Source organism: Scomber scombrus, chromosome 5 (assembly GCF_963691925.1).
Source record: "Scomber scombrus chromosome 5, fScoSco1.1, whole genome shotgun sequence".
Classification (NCBI taxonomy): Eukaryota; Metazoa; Chordata; class Actinopteri; order Scombriformes; family Scombridae; genus Scomber; species Scomber scombrus.
Window position 1 is genome coordinate 5,709,781 of NC_084974.1, and position 25,854 is coordinate 5,735,634.

Sequence of the window (25,854 nt, forward strand, 5' to 3'; positions counted from 1 at the left end):
TCATGTCCTATTTGACCTAAGACATGAAAATATAACATAACAATAATGATGTAAATGTATTTTATGTAAAGTGAAAATGAGCAGAACTTTATGGAGCTGTGGGGTTTATTGTATAACCATTACAGCCATCAGTCTTCACTGCTACATCATAAAAAGAAATCCTCATAACTACTATCTTATTAAAACTATTAACTATTCATTTCACTAAAACACACGTCAATAGATACGGGTCACATTTGACCCAGAACAGCCTTAATGGACAAACATTTGTAGAACCCTCTACAAAAGGATAACATTTTAAATAGTACATAACAATAATAATAATAATTTTAATAATTTTAAAGATTAAATATTTGATACAATTTATATAATATTTTCATTTTTGTGCATTTTATGCCACTTTGGGAAAAGTCATCATATATCAGGGCAGAAGAATGACATTTGGGTTGTTTTTACAGCTGTTAAATGTCAAAACAGGTCAAATTTGACCTGAACAGTATGTAAGGGTTAAAAGACAAAATTCCAAAACATGTTTTTCATTCAATGCTTTCCTGCCTTTTCTGTGGCACTGAGCTCCAGCCCTGCTGAATCCTGCTGGAGACGTACATTTTTAAAAACCACAAACATAGTTTTATTTAAAAAAAAAAAAAAAAAAGAATTGCTCATTTGCAAGAACAGCTGAGCCATGCAGTTTTCAGCAAATGTTACTCAAACAGAACAAAATTGCTTTTTTGTTGTTTGTTGTTTTTAAACTACTTTCAGTGGATTTATACGTCAGTATGTATTTTAGTGCCCTTGTAAGTATCTCAGGCAGCGCAGGCTAAGGCACACTGTATGAGGGATCAACTCAAAATAAGCTACAGTGTGTGTGTGTGTGTATGTGTGTGTGAGCTCATGCTAATCAAGAAACATGTCAGCCAGTGCAACAGTGTGGCTCCTTGATGTGTTTTAAAAGTTTTTGGACAATAATGAACCTCTGTGCCACAGAGGAATAAATATATCAGGCTTTAGATACACAAACAATTCAGATTAATACTGTAGGATCAGTTAATTGTAGGTTTTTGTCTTTTAATGAGGTTTTTTGGCAATAAGAGAAATATAAACTATCAACAGCCTTATCCTTTAATAGCAGCTACTGTATCAAAAACAGTCTTGGTGTCAGTCTATATTTGACTGTATTTATCTAAGTCAAATATCAGCTTGCACTCGATGACATCACGCTCTGTTACACACTCTGCTTTTCAGATTTCTCAATATTCCCAGACGGGCCCCGATTACCCTAGACTCCTTATATTTTTGGATATGACATCATTCATAATTCATCCATCAACAGCACCTCTCATTTCCTCTCTGTCAGCCACATATTCCTCTCAATTTCTCCCTCCATCCCCTCTTTTTCCTCTCGGAATCACTCATCGGCTGCTTCTCATACGTCTGCCTTGTCACCGCATCTCGCTACCTCTCCCCACTTCCCCGTTCGCCGTTCACCTTCCTCGCCGTCCACCGTCGTAGGCCCCTCGTTTGATTTATAGAGTCATTCAGCGCGTTGCCCGGTCCATTGATTGTCTATCAGAGAGAGGCAATTTGTCAGGAGGTGGTGTGGTATTATTTGATGCCTTTGTCTTCTGATTAGTGACTGACAGCTCACATAAAGGCACGGTCCGTTAACAGCATCTATTAAGCATGCTGTCACTCTCATGTCTTATAGTCAGACAGTTAAAAAAAACAGTACAGATAGGCCCTTTAGGGGTAGATACTTCTTGTCTGTCCCTTCACTCTGTTGGCAGTTCTTCAGCGATGTTGTTTAACTCCCTCCTCCCTCCATTTGTGTGCTTTACAGATTGCAGAGTGGGAAGAGAATCAGCTTGATGAGCAGGTCAACTTCAACAACTGCAAGATCGACCCGGCCCCGTTCCAGCTGGTGGAGCGCACGTCGCTGCATAAGGTCTGATTGTACATCCAGCTGTTGTCTAGCTTCTGTGTGTGATTCTCATATTAAAGCACAATTATGTATCCCTGCACAATAACAAGTGTGAAGAATGGGGGATGATATGAAGAAGTGTATCACTACTTATGTATTGATTTATGGCAGGGATGCCCACACTATTACATAAAAGGCAATGTGGCTGCAGGTTTTCATTTCAGCCAAGCAGGAGCACATCAGGCTTGACTCATTGAATCCACTGATCTCAGTCTTCAGCAGGTTTGGGAAGGTTGTTTACAGATTACTAGTTAACCTATTTAAAATGTAACAAGTAATGTATTTCAATTACTTAATCAAAGTAATGTAACTTATTACATTTGATTACTTTTTAATTTTCTAACAAATGTTTCCAGCTGTTAGGGTAAGTGTAGCCATTAAGCACCAAAATCTAAGTCCAGGTGTTTTTCATGGATACTGACATGATTTATAAGGGAGATCATTTCTTATAAAGCAAGATTTATCTCTCATTTGAAAATGTATTCATTAGTTCATGAAGATTTTGGAATATGAAATAAAGATATGTGATGAAAAAAGTCAAAGGTCTGGCATGGGCTTAATTGGTACTGTTACACCATTTAAGTCCATGTGTGCTCCACATAAGCCCACGTCATGATTTATTTATAAAATATTTATAATCATCAACATTTTCATCAGTAATTGTAATTTAATGACACATTTTTTCTCAGTAACTGAAACGGATTACACTTACATTTGTTTTGTTATTAAATTACATAACGCTGTTACATGTAACTAGTTATACCCCAACACTGATCTTCAGACAGCTGATTGGTCGGATCATGTGTGCTCTTAATCGGTTGGAACAAAAACCTGCAGGCACATGGCCTTTTATGGAATAGTTTGCCTGATTTCTATGATCAAAATGATGTACTGAAAGTCATAAAAGCATCGTAGGAATAGTCATAATGTCAAAGAAGAAAAGAGACTCTGTAACAGTCTATAAGATCCAAGTTGTGATTTTTAGTCACTGCTCAGACACACTAAATGAGACAGGATGGACTTTGTTAGGGAACATCAAAAATGCTTCACTGACTTCTGGAAGGAGACAGAATTGACCTGTACAGCCAATTAACCCTTTAAACCTCAATACATTCTACAGGGTGCTTCTCTTCAATTTGGATAAATGAAGCCTTGCAATGAATTATGACATAAAAGTTTTAAAAGGATTTAATACATTTATGAACTGACTTTACTGCTTTACACCATATTGGTGATGTCACATACTTCTGAGCACCAATGAGGAGGATTTGAGATTTGAATCTTAATAACTAAGCACAGTTTGCAGGTTCATCTTGTATATTCTGCTGTGAATTGTGTCTGGATTACTTTTACAGCATTTGAAAATGACCATAATGAATGTTTAATACTGTAGTATGAGTCATTGAAGCCTATGTGAGTGCTACACGATGCTAGCTTCCTGCCATAAAACAAACAACGGATTCTGTCATTGGGAAAACTGGTAAATCTTTTCATAAAGTTTCTCACACTTTAGACTTTGTCATATAAGAGTGTTCCCCAGTACAAACACCAACTCTTAGAAAAATGAAGTACCTTCAGTTCCAACACTGCAGATACTACTGATGCTCCTGTTGTGTGTGGTGACATTGAAGAAGTGTGCAAATAACCCACACACTCTAGCCAAGTCCTCCCCTACTGTGTGAAGGAGAAAAAGGAAATTAAGTGAAGGAGTAAAGCGCTCGTGCTGATTTAGCTTCCTTACTGAATCACAGTCACAATCTCAGGAAGATACACACGCACACACACACGCACAAAAACCATCCTACCAACACTTCCTACACACACACTCTTACTCTTTGTGGTGTGCCAGCGGCTGTTGCAATGCCTAATGTCCTCCATTCATGATGCCACCTACTCTCTCTCTCTTTCACTCCCTCTCTCTCTCTCTCTCTCTCTCTCTCTCTCTCTCTCTCTCTCTCTCTCTCTCTCTCTCTCTCCTCTCTCCCTCTCTCTCTCTCTCCCTCTCTCCCTCTCATCCTCTGGGCTCTGTGTGAATACTTTTTAAACATTTAAGAGAGGGATCCTGCACCAATCCATCTCGCTCCCCTCCCCTCCACTGCACACAGCCAAAAGCCAATACCACGCACAATCTCCCTCAGCATATTAAACACAGCCACTGCCGCCGCTGTATGCTGGCTTATGTGTGTGTGTGTGTGTGTGTGTGTGTGTGAAGTTATTCTCTCTACATCTCTCTGGATCTGGCTTCCATTTATCCCATGCTGTTTACTGTTGTTGCCTGCGATTGTCTGTGATTGTCCGCCGGCCCTCTCGTAACGGACAAATCTGTTTCCTCTGAATATCTACATGGCAATATGTTCAGTCACTGCGGTCTGGGGTTTTTTTTTTTGTCGGCCCCGGTAGCCACAGCCACACATTAGTTTATTTGATGTAGCGGATAAAAAGACAGACTGTGTACAAAAGGAACTCTAGAAGCTGTTGTTGTAGTGAGCCGGCACAGACAGTGACAGTGAAATAGAGGCTGGATCACACCAGTTCTGGCCTCTACTAGCACCTTCCTCACCTGCACTCATGCATCCAGATGTGGAGGACAAAAATGAAATGAATCAGACCTGGAATACATTCTTTACAAAAGTTTTTGCCAGCTGAAAACCAGAAACACGCCTCAACTTCTATGATATTGCTATAATTACATGGATAAATACATGGATACATCCCAAAGTTGAAGATGAATCAATAGAAACATGTTATAGAGAGAAAAGAGAGAGATGTGCAAACACACACTTATGTTGTATCACACATATAACAAATGTTCGATAAAGCCAGGCTTGAAAACACTTAACAAGCATTTCTGTGGCACCTGCTTCTGTTTGCTTGGCACAGTGGGATCCATTTCAAAGTCCCCCAACTGCCTATTCTGGCTACACAGAAAGTCCCATCATACTCTAAAAGGGTCCAAAACAAAAACAAGCCAGTTGGCATCAGTCCTGCAACCTTTTTGATTCACCACTGAAGCTTCTGACCTCTTACTCTTTTTACTTTTAGCTGTAGGAATTCTAACAGTGGAGATGAGATTAAGAAGAAGGGGTACTTTATTCATCCCCATGGGGAAACTCATCCTCTGCATTTGAGCCATCCCATACACACACACACACACACACACACACACACACACACACACACACACACACACACACACACACACGCACACGCTAGGAGCCGTGGGCAGCCAGGGCACCAACTTCATTTCTTTTTGTCAAGGGTAGAGGGTCAGGAGTATTAACCCTAACATACATGTTTTAGATGGTGGGAGGAAAGAGGAGCAACATGTGGATTATACTTAACCTCCACACAGGGAGAACCTGCATTCCAACCAGGCAGCAGCGCTAACCACTGAGCCACCGTGCTGCTCTATATTAAACTTTAATGATCCCAGTGGGGAAATTGAGTCATTGAATAAGCAAATACGCTTCTAATAGGGAGCAGAGTATAAATAGAGCAAAACACAGTACTATAAACATGCAAAAACCTACATTCCCAACAATAAGGTTAAAAAAAACACACAAGAAACAAAGCTGAAATTTAAAAAATGAGGGTGTGAATGATACTAATGGCACAAAATGACAGGCTCAGTGCTCACAGGACATTTTAGCACCATTTTCGGGCTGCATAAATGAGTCACGCTCATTGACTTGCAGCACTGGTGAATTTATTAAAAGTTGTCTTTAAAAGTTGAATACAAATAAATAAATAAATCTCTGATAAATCACACGAACACAGCTGCAAACAGATAAAACAGCTGGACACCAACTCGTGTAGAAAACTAAAGACACTTAAGTTTCATCAGCTCTAACTGAAGCATGAAGAGGAAGCAGGAAACTAGGGTTACATTAATATAGTTGTATCTTTACTGGTGCGTCCTACATGCAAACGCTGCTTTATAGTGTGCTTTTAATGTCTCTCAAGAGAGGGGGCTACTTTAAGAGACAGATGTGTCCACAGCTGCTCCAAGTAACAAAAAGCTGGCTTCAAACTAAAATCCACTGGTTCCTTTAAACGTACGAGCTGCAATCTTTGTTTTACATTTATTGAGCTTCAAACTAAGAAAAGAGGAATAAAACTATTAATTAATGCTTGTGTGGTTTTAAAGCAGGAGGTTGGGATTGGTCGGTGTAACTTGGTCGGCGTATTGATGGAATTAGCTTCGCCACTCTTCTTATAAATGAGTCTGCAGCCCTTTTAGTCAAGAGACTCATCACACTCTAATATGTTCAACCCACGTTTGACCTCATTCATGAGGCAGCTGTCACAGGCTAATGTGTGGTCATCACTGTCACAGGCTCCACAGTCTGCAACAGGAGGGTTTGTACGCAGCACTGCTGCAACACAGTTAGTTACGGTTCGGTAGAATGTTTAAATTGATATGCTTACTCACCAAAGCCACGCACTGCATGACTTTTCAAGACTGTGCTGGTCTTGAAAAGGGTTAGAAGTTTGGTTTTATGGATGTGTTTTAGAGTGATGCATCTTTTCCTTATTTAAGACTAAAACAGCTTTTTCTCAGCCAATCACAGCTTTGAGAAAATGGCCTCCGGAGTTCTTACATCTTGCAAATATATATGAGGATGTTCAGTGAGGGTTTAGTCAATCAATCAATCACATTTAATTGTAGGGCACTTTTCATACCTGGTAATGTCAAAAAAACAACCAAACAAACAAAGTCACAATAAAAACAGGAAGTGAGGCAACACTATCATAACTCTCATGAATCTGCAGTAAGGAAACAACAGAGGTAGAATAAAAATGTAAAAATGAAGAATACTCATATAAAATAAAAGGTAATAAAAGAATAATAAAGTATATAAAGGGGTATAAAAGGAAAACAAAAATAAAAGTTAAATAGAAAATAAAATAATAAAGCAACTAAGAGGAAATATGATGAAGTAAAACCAGACATAAAAGTTGAGTTAGGAAGAGGAAAACAATCAATTAAAAATAATAGTCCAAACTGCCTAAGACTATAAAATAAAAGGCAGATTAATAAATAGAATAAAGCCAGATTAAAAAGGTAAATTAAGTTTGCTTTTAAAAACACACTCTGCTGCTCTCAGGTCTTCAGGAAGACTGTTCTACAGACGAGGACCATGGTAATAAAAAGTTTCCTCTCTGGGGGTTTTGGTACATATAGTTAAAAGGCTGCCAGCATTTACCTCTCCTCTCGCTCACTGTATTTATGTCATTTCTCACTCCTTTAATCTTCTACTTTTTATAGAAAAACCTTGATTATTTGGTGTCTTCCCTCTGCTACAGGTTAACACACTGATAAGATATTATCTAAAGGCGTGGATTATGATATTATGTGCCAGTTTCTTATCACCTCTGATAAAAGACCTTTTTCCTTGAAACATGGTTAATCACAGTCATCTAGCCATGTTCCACTATCTCGTCTCTTTTCTCCTTTTAACTTTGATCAGAACACGTCGTGCCAGTTTCTAATCGGGTGTGAGCGACGTCCCCGTACCACATTTCCAAAAGTGATCATGTCCCATTTAATCCGGCAGGAATGAGGTTGTCGTTGACCGTTAACTGAAGTCATTTTCTAGATGTTCCCAAACTGAACCTAGTTATTGGAAGTAGGACTCCCCTGCACAGTATTTGCAGTGTTATTCATAGATTGTTTTTCTAACCACGTCTCCTGTCTCCCTCCAGACTCACACCATCTTCTCCCTGCTGGGCCTCGACCACGCCTACGTCACCAGCATCGGACGCCTCATCGGGGTGGTGTCCCTGAAAGAGGTAAGAGCCTCATTACAGCTCGTTTTGGGATTTTTTTTCTCTATTATTTCTGTAGCGTTTTCACATCATTATTGTACATCAGTGAATTGGACGTCTAAAATGTCTAAAACCTCACCGATCTGAAACTCACGATCTGGTTTTCGCCCTTTTTCTTCGACGCGACGCCTGAAAAATCGTGACTGTCATCGTTTTCACAGGCTGCTTTCATAGCTGTAAAATCACTGTCAATATCATCGGGAGCGCTGTCGCCATGCTGCGCTCATGCACGCACACACACACACACACAAACACAAACACAAACACAGACACAGACAAGAGGCATTTCAGTCAGCATTAATGATTCCTCCTCCCTCTGCCTGTTATGTACTGTGACAGACAAAAGGCTGCTTAATGTTGCTGCCTCTGTTTTCTCTCTTTTCTCTGCCTCCCTTCATCTCTCTCTCTCTCTCTCTCTCTCTCTCTCTCTCTCTCTCTCTCTCTCTCTCTCTCTCTCTCTCCCTCCCTCTCCCTGCCTCACAAACAACTGACTCTTTGCTAAGTGCAGTGCTGCTTGCCTGCCCCTGACATTTAGGCTGTTTTGTTCAGCGTTCCACCAGCAGACAAAAACCCAGCAAGGGCAGATAAAGCAGCCCAGCCTCCCCTCAGTCCGCCTGCCTGCCAGCCTGTCTGTCACACACACACGTTACATCACGGCCTCGCCGCTCCTCATGGAGATGAAGAAATGTGTCGATGTTTGCGTGCGTGACTATTATGCCGCATTATTTTTCCAGCCAGACAATGCAGACAGTTCTTTTTCGGTGCTCGCCACAGCATCAGCGGCTCCCAAAGCCTTCACTTCACTATCAGCCACATGACAAACTAGTCCAGGCCAAGCAGAAACTTCAGTAACAATAACACACACAGAGAGCACAGAGAGACAGGATTAAACACACTGTAGAGCAACAAGCTTTCAGCCCTCTCCAGAATGTGGGGATTGGGTAATAAACACGTGGATATCTTGAGAAAGCTGTTTAAAGCCGGTCGATTCTGCATAATGAAAACGTAAGGTAGACCGTTTCAATCAATGAAGGTCTTAATGCATCTAGGTTGCTTGTGTTGCTCTCTGGATCAAAAGAAAGGGGTCTTTGTATGTAGAAATAAGAAGGAAGTTGTGTGTCACTTGTTAAATAAGGTGTTTTGTTCCTATATTCGATGCTCCTCTGCAGCCATGGTAACCACAACCTGCAAATTCCAGCATAATCGCCATTTCTTTATTCTGTTAAACACAAACTGTATTTAAATCTATTGTGTGGAGTGATTGGATTGTTATCAATGATACAATTCATAAACAATAAAACATGATAAGATAAGATATTCCTTTATTATTCCCACGGTGGGGAATTTACAGTATTACAGCAGTAATACCAATAAGGAACAATACATATTAGAACAATAGTAGTAAAAAAATTTTTAAAAACAGTTGAACTGAAGTAGTAGTATACCTGAAATACTGATATTGAACAGTAGTGTAATAATATCACTTCTAGATCAGATTATTTGGTAATGCTTTATTTTATTGGTCCGCAAATTCCTAATACTTTTCCTGGAGAGAACTATGTAATAAAGCTCTGATTATGGGTCAAATAGAGACAGTGTTCAGCTCATTCTGGAATAATGGTAATAATAATAATAATAATGATATATAGCAAATGCAGCTCAAAGTGCTTTACAACAAAAGAACTGACATGCAACAAGTGCTTCACATAAAAGGAACATAAAAAGAAGATGAAAAACACTAATGGAATAGAAGATGGACTATAAGAATAGAAAAACTATTTAAAAAATAGTCAAAATAGTTTTAAGAAATTGTATAAAAACTACATAAAATCAAGTAAAATGCATCTATTTATTTTGTACTAGATGTGGTTCTTTCTAGGAAACTTTTAAGAAATGATTAGGGAACATTTAGGAAATAAAATACCTTAAAGCGACATTTCATATTGTACCAAAAAAGATAGAAAGACATAATTTTCTTACTTTTTTTCAATTCATAGTCACATCGATGTAACTGATTTACACAGTTTTGTAATAAGTTCAACATTTAATAAAATGATTGTGAGTTTATATTTGTAGTTCTTGTAGTTTCTAGGTAAATTTATACATTGCAAAACCACAAAGCATCTTAAAACCTACAGAATACTGCTGGTGTCAAATGTACTCTCGAGTCTATCAAACACATTCAGAGATCACAGCTAAACCTACAGTACTCACTTTACCCCCAAAAAAAAAACTTTATGTAATTTTCTGTTTTAGCTACTTTGATTTTCTCCTCTAAAAGATTCCTTTGAATGAAGATTTGTGAAAGGCAGACTGCAGTATGAACCGTAGCGGAAGCGGGTCTGACCCTGTCGTTGGACATTTTTAGATTCTGCTGTGTGTAGGTGGCGAGCAGCACAGATGAATAAATGTACGGTCGTTCCATCCTCTCCTTCCTCTTCTCTTATTCAGTGAAATGTTTCAGCAGACGGCAGCAAAAGTCAAAGTCACTCTGACCTTCTGTTCCAGCGCACGCCACCCTCTGATTATGATCCTTCCCTCCATTACATTTTGGAGAAGAGATTCCAGTGTAAATAAAAGGCGGATTGTGTGCCTGTAAATCACATTGTGAACTACAAACATGAACTTGCACTGTAGAGCGAGGCCAGAGCAGTGCTGGGGTTAGCATTTTGAAAAGTATCAGTTGGAGGAGGCACGTAGATTAATTAGGGTGTCTGAACCTTCTTTTTCTAACTGTCTGGTCTTTCTCCATCTAGCTTCGCAAGGCCATCGAGGGCTCTGTGACAGTCAAAGGTGTGAAGGTGCGTCCTCCTCTTGCCAGTTTCCGGGACAGCGGCACCAGCAGCAGCGAGAACGAAGCCACCGAGCTCCACAAGCTGTGGGACCGCCACAAGAGCATGTCGCTGCCCCGCGAGCACACCCCCTCCGAGTCTGACGAAAAGTCCCAGTGAGGGAAAGTGGAAGAAGAAGAGGAGGAGGATGATGAGGAGGAGGAAGCATCGAGGTTTTAAATCCCCCCCCAAAGCCACAAACATGCAAAAATCCTCAGGGCTTAGGATCAATATTTAATTCTGGAATGAGTTCTTCTGCTTACACCAGTCCTCCTCGTCTCTCTCCTCCTCTCTCTCCTCATCACTCTCCTCTCCACCTCCGACACTCCTTCGCTTCAACCGGACCACCCAGTGCTTTCTGTAGGAGCCTCGCACTGACAAAGCCAGACACTCCACCGGGGGGGAGTGGAACACAACTTCAACCTTGTGCCCTGCTCTCCATTTACCCTCGGGAACCCACAGCAAAGAGAATGTGGATTTGGGGGGTGGGGGGGTGGGGAAAAAAAAAAAAAGAGAGACATGGTCATGGTCAACATGGTAATCAAGGGACTGGGATGAAATCTTAAAAAAAAAAAGGGATTTTTTGTTTTTTGGGGGTTTTTTTTAGAAGACTTTGTTTAGCTTGTGTATCTTTAGAGTTAAAGTCTGAACTGACAGGACCTACAAAAGTTTATCTTTTGAATGAGTCTTCCACTTGAGTCGAGAAATTCAGCAGCAACGACAAGGAAGAATAATGTATGCGTGTGTGCTGCGAGTGTGAGTGTATGAAATGAGAAAACGTAGGTGTGTGCATGGATTCGGAAGAGAGGAAGGTAGCAAACGACTATTTTTTTTTAACGCCTTTTAAGCACATTTCAATCTTTTATTTCCTGCTTGAATAATTTTATTGCCAAGTGATCGGGTCGTCTGGATTAACTGGATTTCGCTTTGGCGCCATTTCTTTGTAAATTATACCACAGTTTGTCCCATTGACAAAGCGTTGGACTCAGATGGGGGAGAAATGCCTTAGTTTTCTGTATTCTCGTGTTTCCATTCCTTCTCTTTTTCTTTGTATTCTCATTTCATCACTGCAAGTCTTAATGGTCAGGTTGAGAGTACAGACTATGCAAGCAGACATACCTGTTGGCAGCGGCGGAAGCACCTGTAGCCCTTTTTTCATAATGTACACTCCTTTCATACGGTAGCTACGACCTTACATACACACACACACACTCACAGGAGACGCATAGAAACACACACCAACGACGGCCGGCGATGCACTCCCGAGAGTCGAGGTTTTTCCGCTTATCTAAATATAGCTCTTAATAACCGTTCCAGAGAGAAGGTTGGGGCGGATGGAGAGGGCAGGAAACGGAGGGAGGGGAGGAAGAACGAGGAGTAAATGGATGGCTGAAAGAATGAAGACATCATTACCTAACCAGCTGCTCTGGGCCCTCTCATCAATCTGCCTTTGATCGCCATGTTAGCTAACCTCCATTACTATCAGAGACGCAGTGGCCCCCACCCCAAACCAACACCACCACCACCACCACCACCAGCAGCAGCTATGTGACGTAACAGTCCAGGGCTGTGGTAGACGCTGCTGTCAACATATACAGCACTAGATGATAGAATGTGAGTAGAATCATTGATTATTGGAGGTGAAGAGCCTGATTGAACTGAACAAGTGTAAAAATCCACAATAGTTAGTAGTCTAAGACCAGGTTTACCACTCTAAACCCAAATGATTACAATGCTAAATATTGCTCCTGCTACTACCCAGCATAGTTGACTGATTTAAACTTGAACTGGGGCCATTAATGTTTTATTGGCAAGGTGGTTACTGAGTCAGCAATCAGTGTGACATGACATATAACGTATAAGTACTGTGTATTTAATCATTCATGTCCGCCATGATGCTTGATGATAGTCAAGATAGTGCGCGCTCAGCTCATTGACATAAAAACATGTTGCCTCTCCTTCACTTTGGCTTCCTCTTTACACTCCTGTGGGCTTCTTATCTGAAATACATCCTTTTAAAGGTGCAGTATAGGAGATTCAGCGCCACTAGATGTTGAACTAGCACCAGTATTTCAGACCAAAACAAGCATGCGCGTTGTTAAAAGGGCTGCGTATCATTTATAAAATGACGATACCAGTACCGATCCAATTACCCCTTAAAGTGATACCGATACCAATTGAGTACTTCATTAGATATCCGTTACACATTTAGTGCTCTGTATTTTATCCGGTGTAACAGGTGTGTAGTGTAGACACACTTTAGAGCGTTTAGGTGGCATCTTGGCTGCTGAACTGCTAAACGCGCTAACTCATGACGGGTTGTAGCTACTGCGGCAGTGGGCCTATCACATGTCGCATTAAACGAAGACGATTGCGTTGATTGGCTACGAGGAAGTTGTACAAATAGTCATATTTGGATTGCAGGTATCATTTGACCAGAGACGTTTCGATAATACTTAGTATGTAGTTATTTCGGTCAGTACTTTAAAGGTATGGAGTACCTAGTCGTTAGCAGGAGAAAGACGCCTCCGAACAGAAAGCTCCCAAGACTCAGATCAAACTGTCGAACTAGGCAGTGCTGATCCAGTATGGACAAAGAATGTGTTGCTGCATTGACTATTTCTCACCTTGGACATTTTTTAAAGTGTACTGTTTAGTTGTTATTTAAGTTTTTAACGCGGCCACCATGTTGGGAATGGACACAAAGGTACTCACATGCACTAACATGCACACATGACCAGACTGGCTATCAAAACAAAGAACAGAGAAGCTCAGATAACAACACACTTCAGAGGGAGTGTGACTTTATTCTCTGCTCAGGACGCCATGACCCCACTATGTCTTTACATAGCAAATAGATGTTTGCTGACATATAGTGGGCCTGAATGTCATTTATTGTAACTTTAAAACACTCTTTTTTTTTTTTTTTTTTTAATATAGTTTTTGTTTTATTTTTTTAGCATGGAAACGACGCCCACTACCACTTGCAGAATTGTTCTACTATTTGAATGCCTTAAATACACACTCCACTGTCCTTTCTACATTCGATACGTTGCATGGATTTTATTTTCGGTGTCTTGTCTCAGTAGTCGTCGCTGAAAGTAGAACACACACACACACAGTAAGCAGCATGGCTTTGCATGAGAGAGCGCATGTGGGATTCTTTTTTTTTTACAATCGAAATATACCAACAAAAAAACAAAAAAAAGAGATGCTTATCAAAAATGAAAATGGGACAAATGAATGATGAAGCGTTTTAGTATATTTGCCATCCTGTGCCTGTTATGTTATGTGTATTTTCTTTTTTCGCTCTCTTCTTTTGTACTAAAAGTAGATCGAGCTTCAACTTTGATTGGCGTCTTTCATTCATCCAATGAGCTTTATTCAAGGCCTAATTTTGAACTGGGGGGGTGGTGTCTTTTTGGGTTAGTAAAGTTATACTTACAGATTAATATATTTAACATCATGGCTGTAATATAAAATCATAATTTAATGTCTTAATCGATCTTTAATCGTTGACTATTCTCTTTTTATAAGAGATTTAGGGGCTTGTTTTTATGTCTTTTTTTTCATTATTGATGATTGATTACTGATTTTTGTGTCTTTTATGTTTTGTATCTTTGACTTGCTGTCTGAAACATTTCAACTATGTCAATACTCATTTGTACAGTGCAAATAACACTAATGGGGTGAAGCCTGGCACTGGCTGCCTAATAGGAAAACAAATGTATTTGTAAAGCCAAGGGGATGTTTATGTTGAAGGGACCAGCATGTGGTCTGTCTGTGACATGTTCATTCTACAAGTGCCTGCATCCACTCCTCTTCTTTGTCAGCTGGAATAAGCAATCCACATCCAAGTGTTTGGATGTGGTTTTTCTAGTCATACACACGTAGACGAGGCACTTTTCACACACACACACACACACGCACTCAGACATAAATATGTAAGCGAGGTGGATGATGTGTCAGCGCTGTGTGCAATTATCACCAGGGCAACCTGTCGTCGTCGTCGTTGCCGTCGTCATCACCCCCCCCCCTCCCCTCCAGGGACTGACCGAGATCCACTCGTGTGATTTGGTTTTTGTTCATTTGTTTGTGCTTTTCATCGATTTTCATTATTCTGCCTCCTATCAGAGCTTTCCACTCCGCACACATTTCAGAGTTCATTCTCATTTGCTACCAGACAGACATAGACCGACGTAGGTGCATATTTATTAGTCTGTATTAATCAAGTAGAAGTTGTAATTCTTTTTTTTGTTTTTCATTCTTTTTATGGATGATCTCCTTGTTGGTAATCAATTTGTGCAATAACAGTTGTTCATCTCACTTTGTAACCCAGTTTTAATTGATGACATGAATGCAAGATAACCTTATTTTTGTAAAGAAACCTGAAAAGTGTAAAAAGATGTATGTATATGAGGAGAAATGACGCACACACGGGAGCTTTTTGTGTGATAAAGTAACGTTTGATTGACGATTTGAAGGGGGAAGTTTTCCCAGAAGCCTTGATAAAAACTCACTAAAATCAGCATTCAAATATTTAAGACACTGTTTTGCACCTTTTAGGTGTTAGTATTTTGCTCAATAAGAAACCTTGGCTTTGGGAAACCTTCCCCGTCTGGTCTTAAAAGGCTCTCTGGTGAATCCTGCTGCATGGATGGTAGCTGGCACTCTTATACAAGCCCCCCCCTCTCTCCCCCCCAAGCACTGATGCTGAGTCTGTTTTATCACACTCCCCCTGTCCTCTCCTTCAGTCTGAGGGGCTTCGATAAGACCACATCCTCACATCAGTTACCGAGGGTTATCTTTTATCCACTCCTTAGGGCTCTTAGGGGCTGTACATTGTACATACTGTAGGGCCTCTACTAACACAAACCCCGAGGGCCAAACCAGACAGAGCTGAACAAAATCCAGAGCTATTTTTCACACAGAAAAATGAAACTTTGTTTTGTATATCAGGGATGAAATAAATGAGATTTTAACAAACAAGTATTTTGTTTTGTTGAGGCTCACTCATTGTCTAACCATCATTTTGTGATTGTTTGTCTCAGAGGACGTTCTGTAACTCTGCAGCTGTGTTTCCTCTCCTGTCTGTCCTCTTCTCTCCCGTCAGCAACAGCTGTAAAACACCTGGAGCATTGTTTTTGTCTTTAGCTGATATTCCTGCGGGAAAGCACACACAGTAATACCACAACAATGTTCAAGTTAGATTATTCTGTCCCAAATCTTTTCATAGCTTAGAGAGTCAAAAGCTTTATATGTAATATTTGTTCTAAATTGTTCCAACTCTGCATTTTGACCGGAAGTCCCTCCAATACTCTCGACTGCAATATCCATATTTGTACCCCTAAAATCTGATATGACCCAGTACTACTTACTATAAATTATTTCACAATGTGTAATTGTTACTATAAGCATCAAATGCACCTATTTTATCAGCTTTCCGAAGCTGCAGTAAACGCCCCCAATGCATTTAGATACCATCGGTCGAAAAGTGGCCATTGACTATTGTCTAAAATGTATCAACCGAGATACTAAAATATTCCCTGAAGCTATTTGAACAGCAGTGAACTCAGACATGAAATCTTTATCTGTCTCTACAAACTATGGAAACCTCCACATGAGCAGCATTGCCCATGTATTATGGGGTCGGGGTAGTTAGCCCAGTAGTTACATCATTAAAAATACAAATGTAGTCAAATATATATATTATATTCATTTTAACATACTTAAACATACTTGAACAAGCAGCACAGAGAATAGATTCATGCTTGTTTCAAACAGTTTGCTATACTTTACAAGAAAAAATAATGATATAATGAGAAGTAACCAAGGAGTTGCTGAGATAACAAGATGTCTAAAGCTTGACATGACTGCTTTGCTTAGTTACATTTGCTCAGCTATTATTGGACAGTCTGTTCAGGGCCTAAGTTAAGCAGGTCAGTTTGAGGCTTCCATGTGGATCCTTAATGTTCGTTATAACTGCTATCCTGCGCCACAACAGCGCCTAAGTGACCTAAAATGGGTTTTCTGTAGTTGTGCTTTCTCATTGGGAGTGTTTATTGCAACCATACACCTTTTTTTTTTACACCAGTTTCAATTTTGTGACTCTGTGCGTGACTGTCCCCACCTGGTGCTTCCTCAATCACAGTATGCACGCGCGCACACACACACCCTCATTCTGTTGTTTTGCTGTCTGTGAATGAGAGGAGAGCATCTGGACTGTAATGGCTGGATAGTGCAATGGTAAAAGCTTAATTAGCTAAACGAGTTCATTCGTTAAGTAGGCTGCAGCTCGGTCCCTAGGTGAGTTCCAGGTTGGAGCGGGAGACATTCTCTTGGGAGACAGAGAAAGTTGCCTTTGTGTGTGTGTGTGTGTGTGTGTGTGTGAGAGAGTGTGCATGTAGCAGATATAATTTAACATTTTTTAAGCTTCTTTTCATACCTCCATAATCTGTAATCCACTCTAATCTGACTACTAGTTTATATCAGTAAACATGTGACGCCACCACCTTGATATCCTGTTATACAACTGGGTTATTGAAAGGTTAATGACACGGTGCCTTTGTGAGTGTGTTCCAGTTTGTAACAAGACTGAGAAAAAAAAAAGTAGTACCTCTTCTTATTAAACTCATCTTTATTGGGATGAATGAGGGTTACAGGCACTTGAGCAGCATTGAGCCCTGTTGAGCAGAGCGCCATCTGTCTGTGCTGACGCAGCCTTTCTTCTGATGAATATTAAATAAAAGTGTCACTCGAAAAGTCTCCCAGCCTCCCAGTAACTGCTACAGTGTAGGAAGTGCCTGTCGCACTTTGAGACTGATTGATGTAATCGCTGGTAAGAATTGCAGGCAGGCCTCTGGAGACAACTGCACTCTGTTCTGTGTGTCTGTCTTCATCAGTGCCATATCTCTTAACAAGAAGAGAAAAAATGTCAAAAGTGCTCCAAAGTACAGCAGCCTATGTACATTCAGTCTGCGGTCTTACAGGGGCGTATAATGGGTTAAACCTATAGGTTAACTATGAAGCTACGAATACAGTAGGACAAGGTTTATGTTACACATTCAGGATAAATTAGGGGAGTTATGTGTTTGGGCAAATGGTTTCAGGGTTAAGACTGAATTGGCATTAGTGCTAACAAAGCAAAGTTAGTTTAGCATAAAAATAAAATAACTTTTTTTTTTACAAACTGGGTCTCATTTCGGTTAATTACAACTGTTTTTTTTTTTTTTACAACCTGGGTCTCATTTCGGTTAATTACAACTTTTTTTTTTTTTTTTTTTACAACCTGGGTCTCATTTTGGTTAATTATTTTTAAATTAAAGAGGAAAACTTGGCAAGGAGTCTGCATTAGATGTTATCTAATGCAATGCAACGTTAACATACACAGTTTGATTACACATTTGCCAACATGTGATAATAGGTGGTAATGTGTCAACTCTGTGTTTCCACCTTGTTCTTCTCCCCTAAGAGGCCAAAAAATCAATTCATAAGAGCTCATTTATGGGCCTTCTCAAACAGCCTTTGTTCAATAATGTTGGACTTCATTCAGACCATTGTCTTGTTTTCATGGCAGTGTATATGTGTGTTCTCCAGTTGTACCATGTTAATATGGTCTAACAGTAATAAATCTGAACCTTTGGCTTAGCAAACAACAGGCCCCCGCAGGTTTAGAAATTCAAAGGTGTGTGTTTGTGTGCAGACGTAGGTAGAGGAGATGAGTGGTGACAGGCATGAGATTTCATTTAGTCTCTGTTTAAAGCTCTGCGTCAGTCCAATTTTCTTAATTATTATCAATGGCTGGAGACAAGTGCTTGGTTGTTGTCATGAGTGATGCTGCTAATATCAAGCTTCATGAAGAGAAACACACTGTGAGCTCAAATCTGTAACAGCAGTCAGAAATAACTACTGTCTGAGCAGTGATGCAGGGAATTATCACTATAAAAATGAGCATGAGTTGATATGTCTCAGCAAAATGTAAATTTTTGTGTCAGTGGTTAAGGTTAGGGTAAGGGTTAGGCAAGTAGTGGTTATGGTTAGAGTTAGGGTTAGAGTTAACCCTAACCATAACCATAACCCTAACCCTAACGTCTCCAGGAAAAGAATCTAAAAGTCTATGTAAATACCCAAAAAGTGACAGAAGACTGTGTGTACAAGTGTTGTGTGTGTTTTAAAAAGGTTTGAGGATCCATAAGCCATCTGATCAATGATGGAAAGAAAACAATGCACATCAAATGTAAATGTAATTCAATTTTATTTTAAATTTTATCAAAAAGAAGTGTCTATTTCTATGAAACAATCACATTTACAACATAATATGAGTCTAAAAAATCAGTCTAGATAAACTGTACTATGAGAATAAAAAAAAACTTCATATAGTATCAAATATTAATAATAATTTAACATGCATAATCTTATAACAAAAACCTAATGTCACTGATCGACTTACAAAAAGTGGCTGATTCTGTTTCCTCTTCTACCTACCATCATACCATCACTTATTAAACTTAAAGGACGTGTTCACATTTTTCACATCTGTCTTGAAACAATAGTCTGGTGTCCATATGAACACTGAAACAGACGTGGTTGCTCTAATGACTATTGTTTTAAGACAGACTTGAAAAATTGTGAACTTGTCCTTTAACAATCTGCCTGTTAGATTTGGATATTTCTTCTTTGGAGACTAAATGCAAGACTTAATATAATAAACATCCTAAATAACAGAAGCATAAATACAGTGAGAGGTGATCTGAGGCCAGAGGTCAAAGGTGAGCTTCACTGCGATAGGTGGGGACACCCAAGGGCTCCAGCCCACCCGACGTGGAGATCCGGCGGACGCTCACAACCAGGATGCCATCAGGGTTTAGGGTCCCACACACTGAAAGGGGGTCCATATCCTCCGGAAACAGGGACTTATGGGTGAATGTGGCACTAATGCTTCCATCATCCATAACCTGGAGGACAGAGATAGAGAGTTAAAGATGGAGCTGCAGAAGGATGGATAGATCTGTGGTAGGAAGAGTAAACTGACGGAAGAAAAGATGATGAAAAATAATGTCATTGAGCATTAGGGGTCAGGGGGAGAAAGTGAGAAGAGCAACAGGGTCTGAGGGCGAGAAAAGAGGATGAGAACCAGTGATAAGGAGAGGCAGAGGGGGTCAACACTGCTCAGCTGGTGGAGAGAGAAAAAAACAGGGAAAGGGAGGAGAGGGAGAAGGAAATGAACACTGACTGGTTCTCTCTGAAGATGTTCCTTTTACTGTTACAGGCCTTTAAGACTTTTACTTGTAACATAGTATTGATATTGTGGTATTACTGCTTTTACATAAGTGAATACTTTTTCCACCATGTGACATTAATGTCGACATGACGAATTCAACCAGTGATTGGAATCGAATCATTGGATGTTCTCAGATTGTTTAATTTGAATGATTTTTTGAGGCCAGAAGAGATAAGAATATCAGCCCTGTCTCCTAGAAATGACATTCATCTATAACTATATATATAAATATATGACTGTCAGTTCACTTGACCTGCATCCTTGGCTGCCCACTTCTCCTATTCCTTAGGATGGGTTAATGCAGAGATGCAGGGTTAATGTATGACAAATAAATTACCTTTACCTTTACCTTTACCTCTAATTCAGCGCACACTACTACTACTTCTACAGTCTACAGTTAGCCAGTTAGCTGAGTTAGCCGCCGAGCTAGCCGCCGAGTTAGCTGCCGAGCTAGACGCCGAGTTAGCAGCAGAAGGCTCTCAGACCTACTGTTGGTGACTTTGATTGACAGGTGACACTTGGTAGGGGGCGGGGTTTCAGCAAACTCGGTGGCCACTCCCACAGTGTTTGGGAGAAGAGAAATAGACTGACTTTTACACAACTTTGAAGCCTAATTTCATATATTTGGCGATTTTTTTAATCATTCAAATTTGGCAGGGTGGTTAACAACACACTTTTCTGTGGTATGTCAAACTCAGAACACATATTTATTATAACTTTACACAGACTTTAAGTATAAAATGTTTAAAAACATTTAAGTGAAATCACAATCTTTCACTAACCTTAACCAAAATGTCCTGCATCTCACTAAAGCAGCATAGTTGGGAATGCAATTTAGCTGTATATGAATGTAATCTTTTGTACACATGGTTGAAATATATCAAGTATTCCTGTTTGAACATAGTGAAAATGTTCCATCACGAGTTCCTAGAGCCGAATATGAATCACTTGTTTTTACAACTAACAGAGAAAAAGCTGCAAATCACATTTGGGAGGCTGGAACCAGACAGTGTCTGACACATTTTCAGAATTGTTGTCAGTTATTTTCTGTGAATCTACTTCATGATTCATCTACACATTATTTTAGCACTAGTACTAGTGTTATCAGTATTAAGTGCAGTAATAGTATTAATGGCTTAAAGTACCAATACCAGACATGTGCAAGTTCACTCTCACCTCTGATTCATTTCCAAACGTGTGTGTGTGTGTGTGTGTGTGTGTGTGTGTGTGTGTGTGTGTGTGTGTGTGTGTGTGTGTGTGTGTGTGTGTGTGTGTGTGTGTGTGTGTGAGTGAAAAAACACTTGAAGCATGTTAAGATATGCACATATGCATCTTTCTAAGTATAGAAACACACATTGGTTAATTTATACTCACACATATGCATACACACACATACACACACCTTCTCAGCATGAATAACAACATGGTGGTTGTAAGCCATCACCACGACGTCATGCGGTTCAAAGTGGCTGACGTCAGCTGACATGTAGTAGCTGTCTTCCAGACATTGCACCCCGCCTGTAACCACGCCACCTACTGGAGCTGCAGGAGAACTACACATTACAGGAAGCAGGAGGTCTGCTGGGAGAACACCTGGAGGTTTGTAAGAACATGTAAAGCAGCAAAAGAATACTGTGATCATTCCTCTTGTTCATACTGACATACTGACTACAGCCAGCCAAATTAGTCAAATCAGTTACTCTTTCTATTGCCTCATTCTCTATTTTCGTGATGATCCTGCCATTGTAGCTAAACAGGAAAACACTGTCGAGACACAAAGATGGAATCTTTTACTAAAAAGACTAAAAAGTGGAAGCCTCATAATATTCTCAGAAGATTTTTTTAACACATTTTTACACAAAACGAGAACAGTGGATTTTGGCTTTCATCACTTACACTGTGAGCACATTTGGAGAGAGTATTCTAATGGTCAGTATGAACAGGAGGAATGATTACAGTGAGCAGAACCTGTCTCAACATTCATATGAGCACCTTTTTTTTTTAAAGACAGACTTGAACATTATGAATCTGTCCTTTAATAATAATCTAGAGAAGACTTTTACATAGAAATGTATGAATGAAGACTACGAGACATTTGAATTATAGCATACCTGCATGTGAATACATTATATATATAACTTGAACTTATTATCAGTCATTTTCATCCTCCCTGAGCTCCTCACTAACTGCTGCTAGCTGGAGCCACCACAGAGACACTGTCTGTCTTTTTTCTGTCCACACAGTTACAATCAAAACACTGCCGAGCTAACCAGCCAGCTGCTGACATTAACACCAGCTCTTCATTTTGAGGATGCTGAAATAACATTTAATACTGACTTTTAATAAAGTATTTCACATATTATAGGTTCTTAACGTCTTGATTATCCATTTAATATTAAAGACACTGGAGCTCCAAATATTATTTCTCAGCTGTTTGAACACAGCGGCAATGACAGATTGGATCTACTGTTTTCACATTTGTTTCAAATACTGCCTCGTTATGTATGAGTTATCATGAGTCCTCAGTATAAGTGCAGGAATACTGACTTTTTCCAAGTGGGTCAAGTAAGAATTTGTGTTTTATTGGTTGTAGTTACTTCAATCTGCTAGTATCATCAGGTAATAAACACTGTAAATGTAATGGTTAGAGCAGCAGCAGCATTTCAGTACTTCATATTACATTCTCAGAAGCTGGTATCTTTTATATTTGCACTTTTTTTAAAACCTTGCTATTAGCTCTTTATGTGGCCCAGTAGACAAAGTCCAGGGCCAAAGCATATACGTTTTTATGGCTCTGGCTCATTACTCCTACTGAATCCTACTGAAGCAGGTCTTTTTCTTCTCTGTGGAGTTATTCTTTTAATCAACCCACCAATGTAATGTCAAATATTAACTCATTGTTCGAGCTGGTGGAGGAAATGAATGAAGGAATTTCAACACGGGGACAAAAAAACTGTGCTAAAATGTCCATGAGCAAAGCACTGAAGCCTCAACTGCTCAAGGAAAGCTGCTCATGTGAAGCATGCTGAGGCTAAGATGAATTTTCTTATGCAATATTTTCACATTCTGATAACATAAATAATAAATCATATTTTTTATCAGTCTGCATTGGATTTGGGGAGGTTTACACTCCAGTGACCCGAGCCAACATAACTCAAGATAGCATTACATTTGTCAAACACATCTTCATCCTAAAAGCCTTTCCTCTTCTAATGTTTAAAGTGGAAACATAGTGTTTGAAAATGCAAACAAGTATGTTAAGCAGGTTTCCTTATAGTAGGAGGATGACTTTTATTCTGAAATACAAGGACAATGCTGTTCTTTCTTTTTCTGCACCTTCATCAGCTGGTAAGCATTCTGCAAACCTCCGAATCTTTTAGCAAAAAGTCATGTAGCCATCATGTGACAGCCCTGGTACATGGTTTGTGTTTTAAAACAAGTCAGTTGGAAACAATAATTCTCATTCCAGCCAATCATGGAGCTGCAAATAATGTAATTAGCTAGGTAGCTGATAAAATATGCATAGGCAGCAAAAGATAAGACACTGCTTTAGTCTACATCTGTCTGGTCCAAATATGTCCAAGGACTGTGAGAGGAAAAGCTGCCATCTTTATCATTGTAAACTGCACATGTACCATGCAACAACCGAAGCAGAAAGTAATGTGGATGAGGCTTAGTGAATGGTTCGTTTTCTTACCAGTGTGTCCATAGGAGGATATGCTGTGCCTGCTGAAGGGAGCCAGACAGTTGGGCCCCCCGGGGCCCTCTTCTCCGAACAGACTGGAATTACCTGTCGATTCAAGAAAGGGCTCAAAAAGTGGGTCCAAAGAATCCGACGACCCACCCAGTGATCCCTCAGACCGATAGGAGCTGGAGGTGCTGTAACGGGACGACGAACGGTAAGATGAGGAGGATCTGCGGCTGGATGTCAGTGATGCCATAGCGGAGGACATACAGCTGTACTTCATACACTTCTCAAATATGGTTTTCTGCTGAGCCTCCTCAGTAAGAATGCTAAAAATACAGGCAGAAAAGTAGGTTACCCACAGCTATTACCCCTTCACTCACTGTCCAGGAGTCTTTGTTGAGGGTTTTTATAAAGCCCTGGTGCATTGTGGGTCAGTGGAGCATAGTGGGCTCTATAATGTTCTTCCTTTATCCATAAATGGCAGTTTGTCTGACCACTTGGGCCAAGAATGTAACGGACAAACTGATAAGGATTGAAGACCCCCTTGTATTCAACCCATACACAGACACTTACACGGCAGAGATAAGGTTGAAGGAGGCCTCTAAGAGAAGCTTCTGGCATGTGGTCAGAAATAGCAAAGTGCTGTAGTGGTCAGGTCGTCCGTTAGACTGACCCTGCAAACTATGTGAGCTCTTTATCAATAATGCAAGAGAAAACTGGCCATTTTAATTCTGCTTACCTGCTAATGGAATAACGGATACACTTTAAAGTTTTGCATCTGACATAGAGAGTGCTTCCTGAGAGAACAGATTCAAGGCCAAAATCACAAGATGTGCAAAATGGTTTTCAGTTTGACAAACGCCAAAGAAAATGCAGGCCCCGGTCGACCTTTACAATCCCTCTTTAAAAGCTTTAATTGTAGTGACATTTGCCTATTGACAACACAGTTGTCTTCCAAGCACTGCCGTGTATCAACGATGACATTCAAGACTGTCAAATAAATACTTTTATGTGTGTGTATGTGCGTGTGCGAGCGTGTTTATTTCCAGGGATATGAAAAATGACATTCAGCAGGGTGTCATTTTGCCCTTCAAGGTAATGTAGCCACAGTCATATTCATGTGTGAGCTATAAAGCTGAAACAATCCAGTTAATACAGGCAGCATACATCAACATGACAGTCCCAATTTGTGCTCTTAGATGAAACACTTATATCTGTCCTTGTGTAAAATATTATGCATTAATAAATCTTCTACATCATATTTTAAAAGGGCTTTCCAAAACATCGTGGGGGAAAAATTTAACCGTATGACCTGAAAAAAGTGCAGGATAATAGAGAATAGACAAAAAGTTCAAATGTACAGATCCAGCTGTCTCCTTCAGCCTCTCGCAGTCAGCAGTAGAGACGTTCATCTATTCAGCTCTCCTGCCTGAGGTCCAGTGTCTCTTTTGGGAATAGATTAAATCTCGGGGGCAACACATCGTGGTCTATAAAGATCCAAACATAACAACCCCTCCTGACCTTTGACAGATGATGCATCTTCAGTAGGCGCATCGAGGCGGAATTCAGAAAAGAGGGTACAAGGCAAGAGCAGATGAGCCAAAGAGACACTTAGCAAAGTAAAAGAACACCATTAAGCATTTCTGAGTCCCAATTATTATTGTCAAATGAACCATGATCCTCCAAAATAATGTGTGAACATCACTGTCAAGACAAGCAATCCTTAGTCTTATGCTAATGTTTTGTTTTATGCTGTGTCAGGGTGTTGCAATTGGCAGAGATCACAGGAACTTTTCTTGATTTATGCATAAATCTTTCAAATGTCACCCCTGACACAATGGAAAGTGCAGTTTAAGCTGTCAATCATAATACTAGCCGTGTGGCACTTACTTCAGATTAAAATATCTCAACTACTTTTGGATGGATTGCAATGAAATTCTGTACATTCATTCATGGTCATGTCTCGTCTTTCCTTTTCAGTTTACGTTATTTTCTGATTTATTTTGTGATTTTCACCTTTTTGTCTTGTTTCAGGTCACTTCACGCCCTAATGTGTTGCACCTGTGTCTCATTGTCTCCTGTCTCTTTGTATAAAACCCTGTGTCTTCCCATTCTCCTTTGCCAAATCATCTTGTCTATTTGTAGTGAGTGCTCCAGCATTTTTGTTCTTCTATTGTTTTAACCTTTCCTAATGTTTTTGGATTTTTTGCCTCTGCCTACTCCCTGTGATACCTTTGCTTCCTGT

The 25,854-nt window shown here is 39.9% G+C and overlaps 2 protein-coding genes across 2 annotated transcripts in view; one reads left to right on the top strand and one right to left on the bottom strand.

Annotated features, from left to right (window-relative positions):
• Nucleotides 1-13,780, top strand: part of clcn2c (chloride channel 2c) — a 162,595-nt gene extending 148,815 nt beyond the window's left edge. The window contains exons 22-24 of the mRNA XM_062419239.1: nt 1,841-1,945; nt 7,688-7,774; nt 10,567-13,780. Of these exons, the coding sequence (XP_062275223.1) occupies nt 1,841-1,945; nt 7,688-7,774; nt 10,567-10,761 (387 nt within the window). The 3' untranslated portion in view covers nt 10,762-13,780. The remainder of the gene's footprint in view (nt 1-1,840; nt 1,946-7,687; nt 7,775-10,566) is intronic.
• Nucleotides 13,781-19,403: 5,623 nt separating this feature from the next.
• Nucleotides 19,404-23,862, bottom strand: LOC133980939 (heat shock protein beta-7-like). The gene is made up of 3 exons (XM_062419811.1): nt 23,619-23,862; nt 21,324-21,454; nt 19,404-19,595 (listed from the first exon to the last, which is right to left on the bottom strand). The coding sequence occupies exons 1-3, from the start codon at nt 23,860-23,862 to the stop codon at nt 19,404-19,406; spliced, it is 567 nt and encodes a 188-aa protein (XP_062275795.1).
• Between the last annotated feature and the right edge of the window lie 1,992 nt (nt 23,863-25,854).

Coding starts and splice junctions, on each gene's coding strand:
- LOC133980939 (XM_062419811.1), bottom strand. CDS start 23,862: ATGGCATCACTGACATCCAGCCGCAGATCCTCCTCATCTTACCGTTCG. Junction 21,455..23,618: donor ATCCTCCTATGGACACACTG/GTAAGAAAACGA, acceptor CAGCTCCAGTAG/GTGGCGTGGTTACAGGCGGG. Junction 19,596..21,323: donor TTGTTATTCATGCTGAGAAG/GTGTGTGTATGT, acceptor TCTGTCCTCCAG/GTTATGGATGATGGAAGCAT.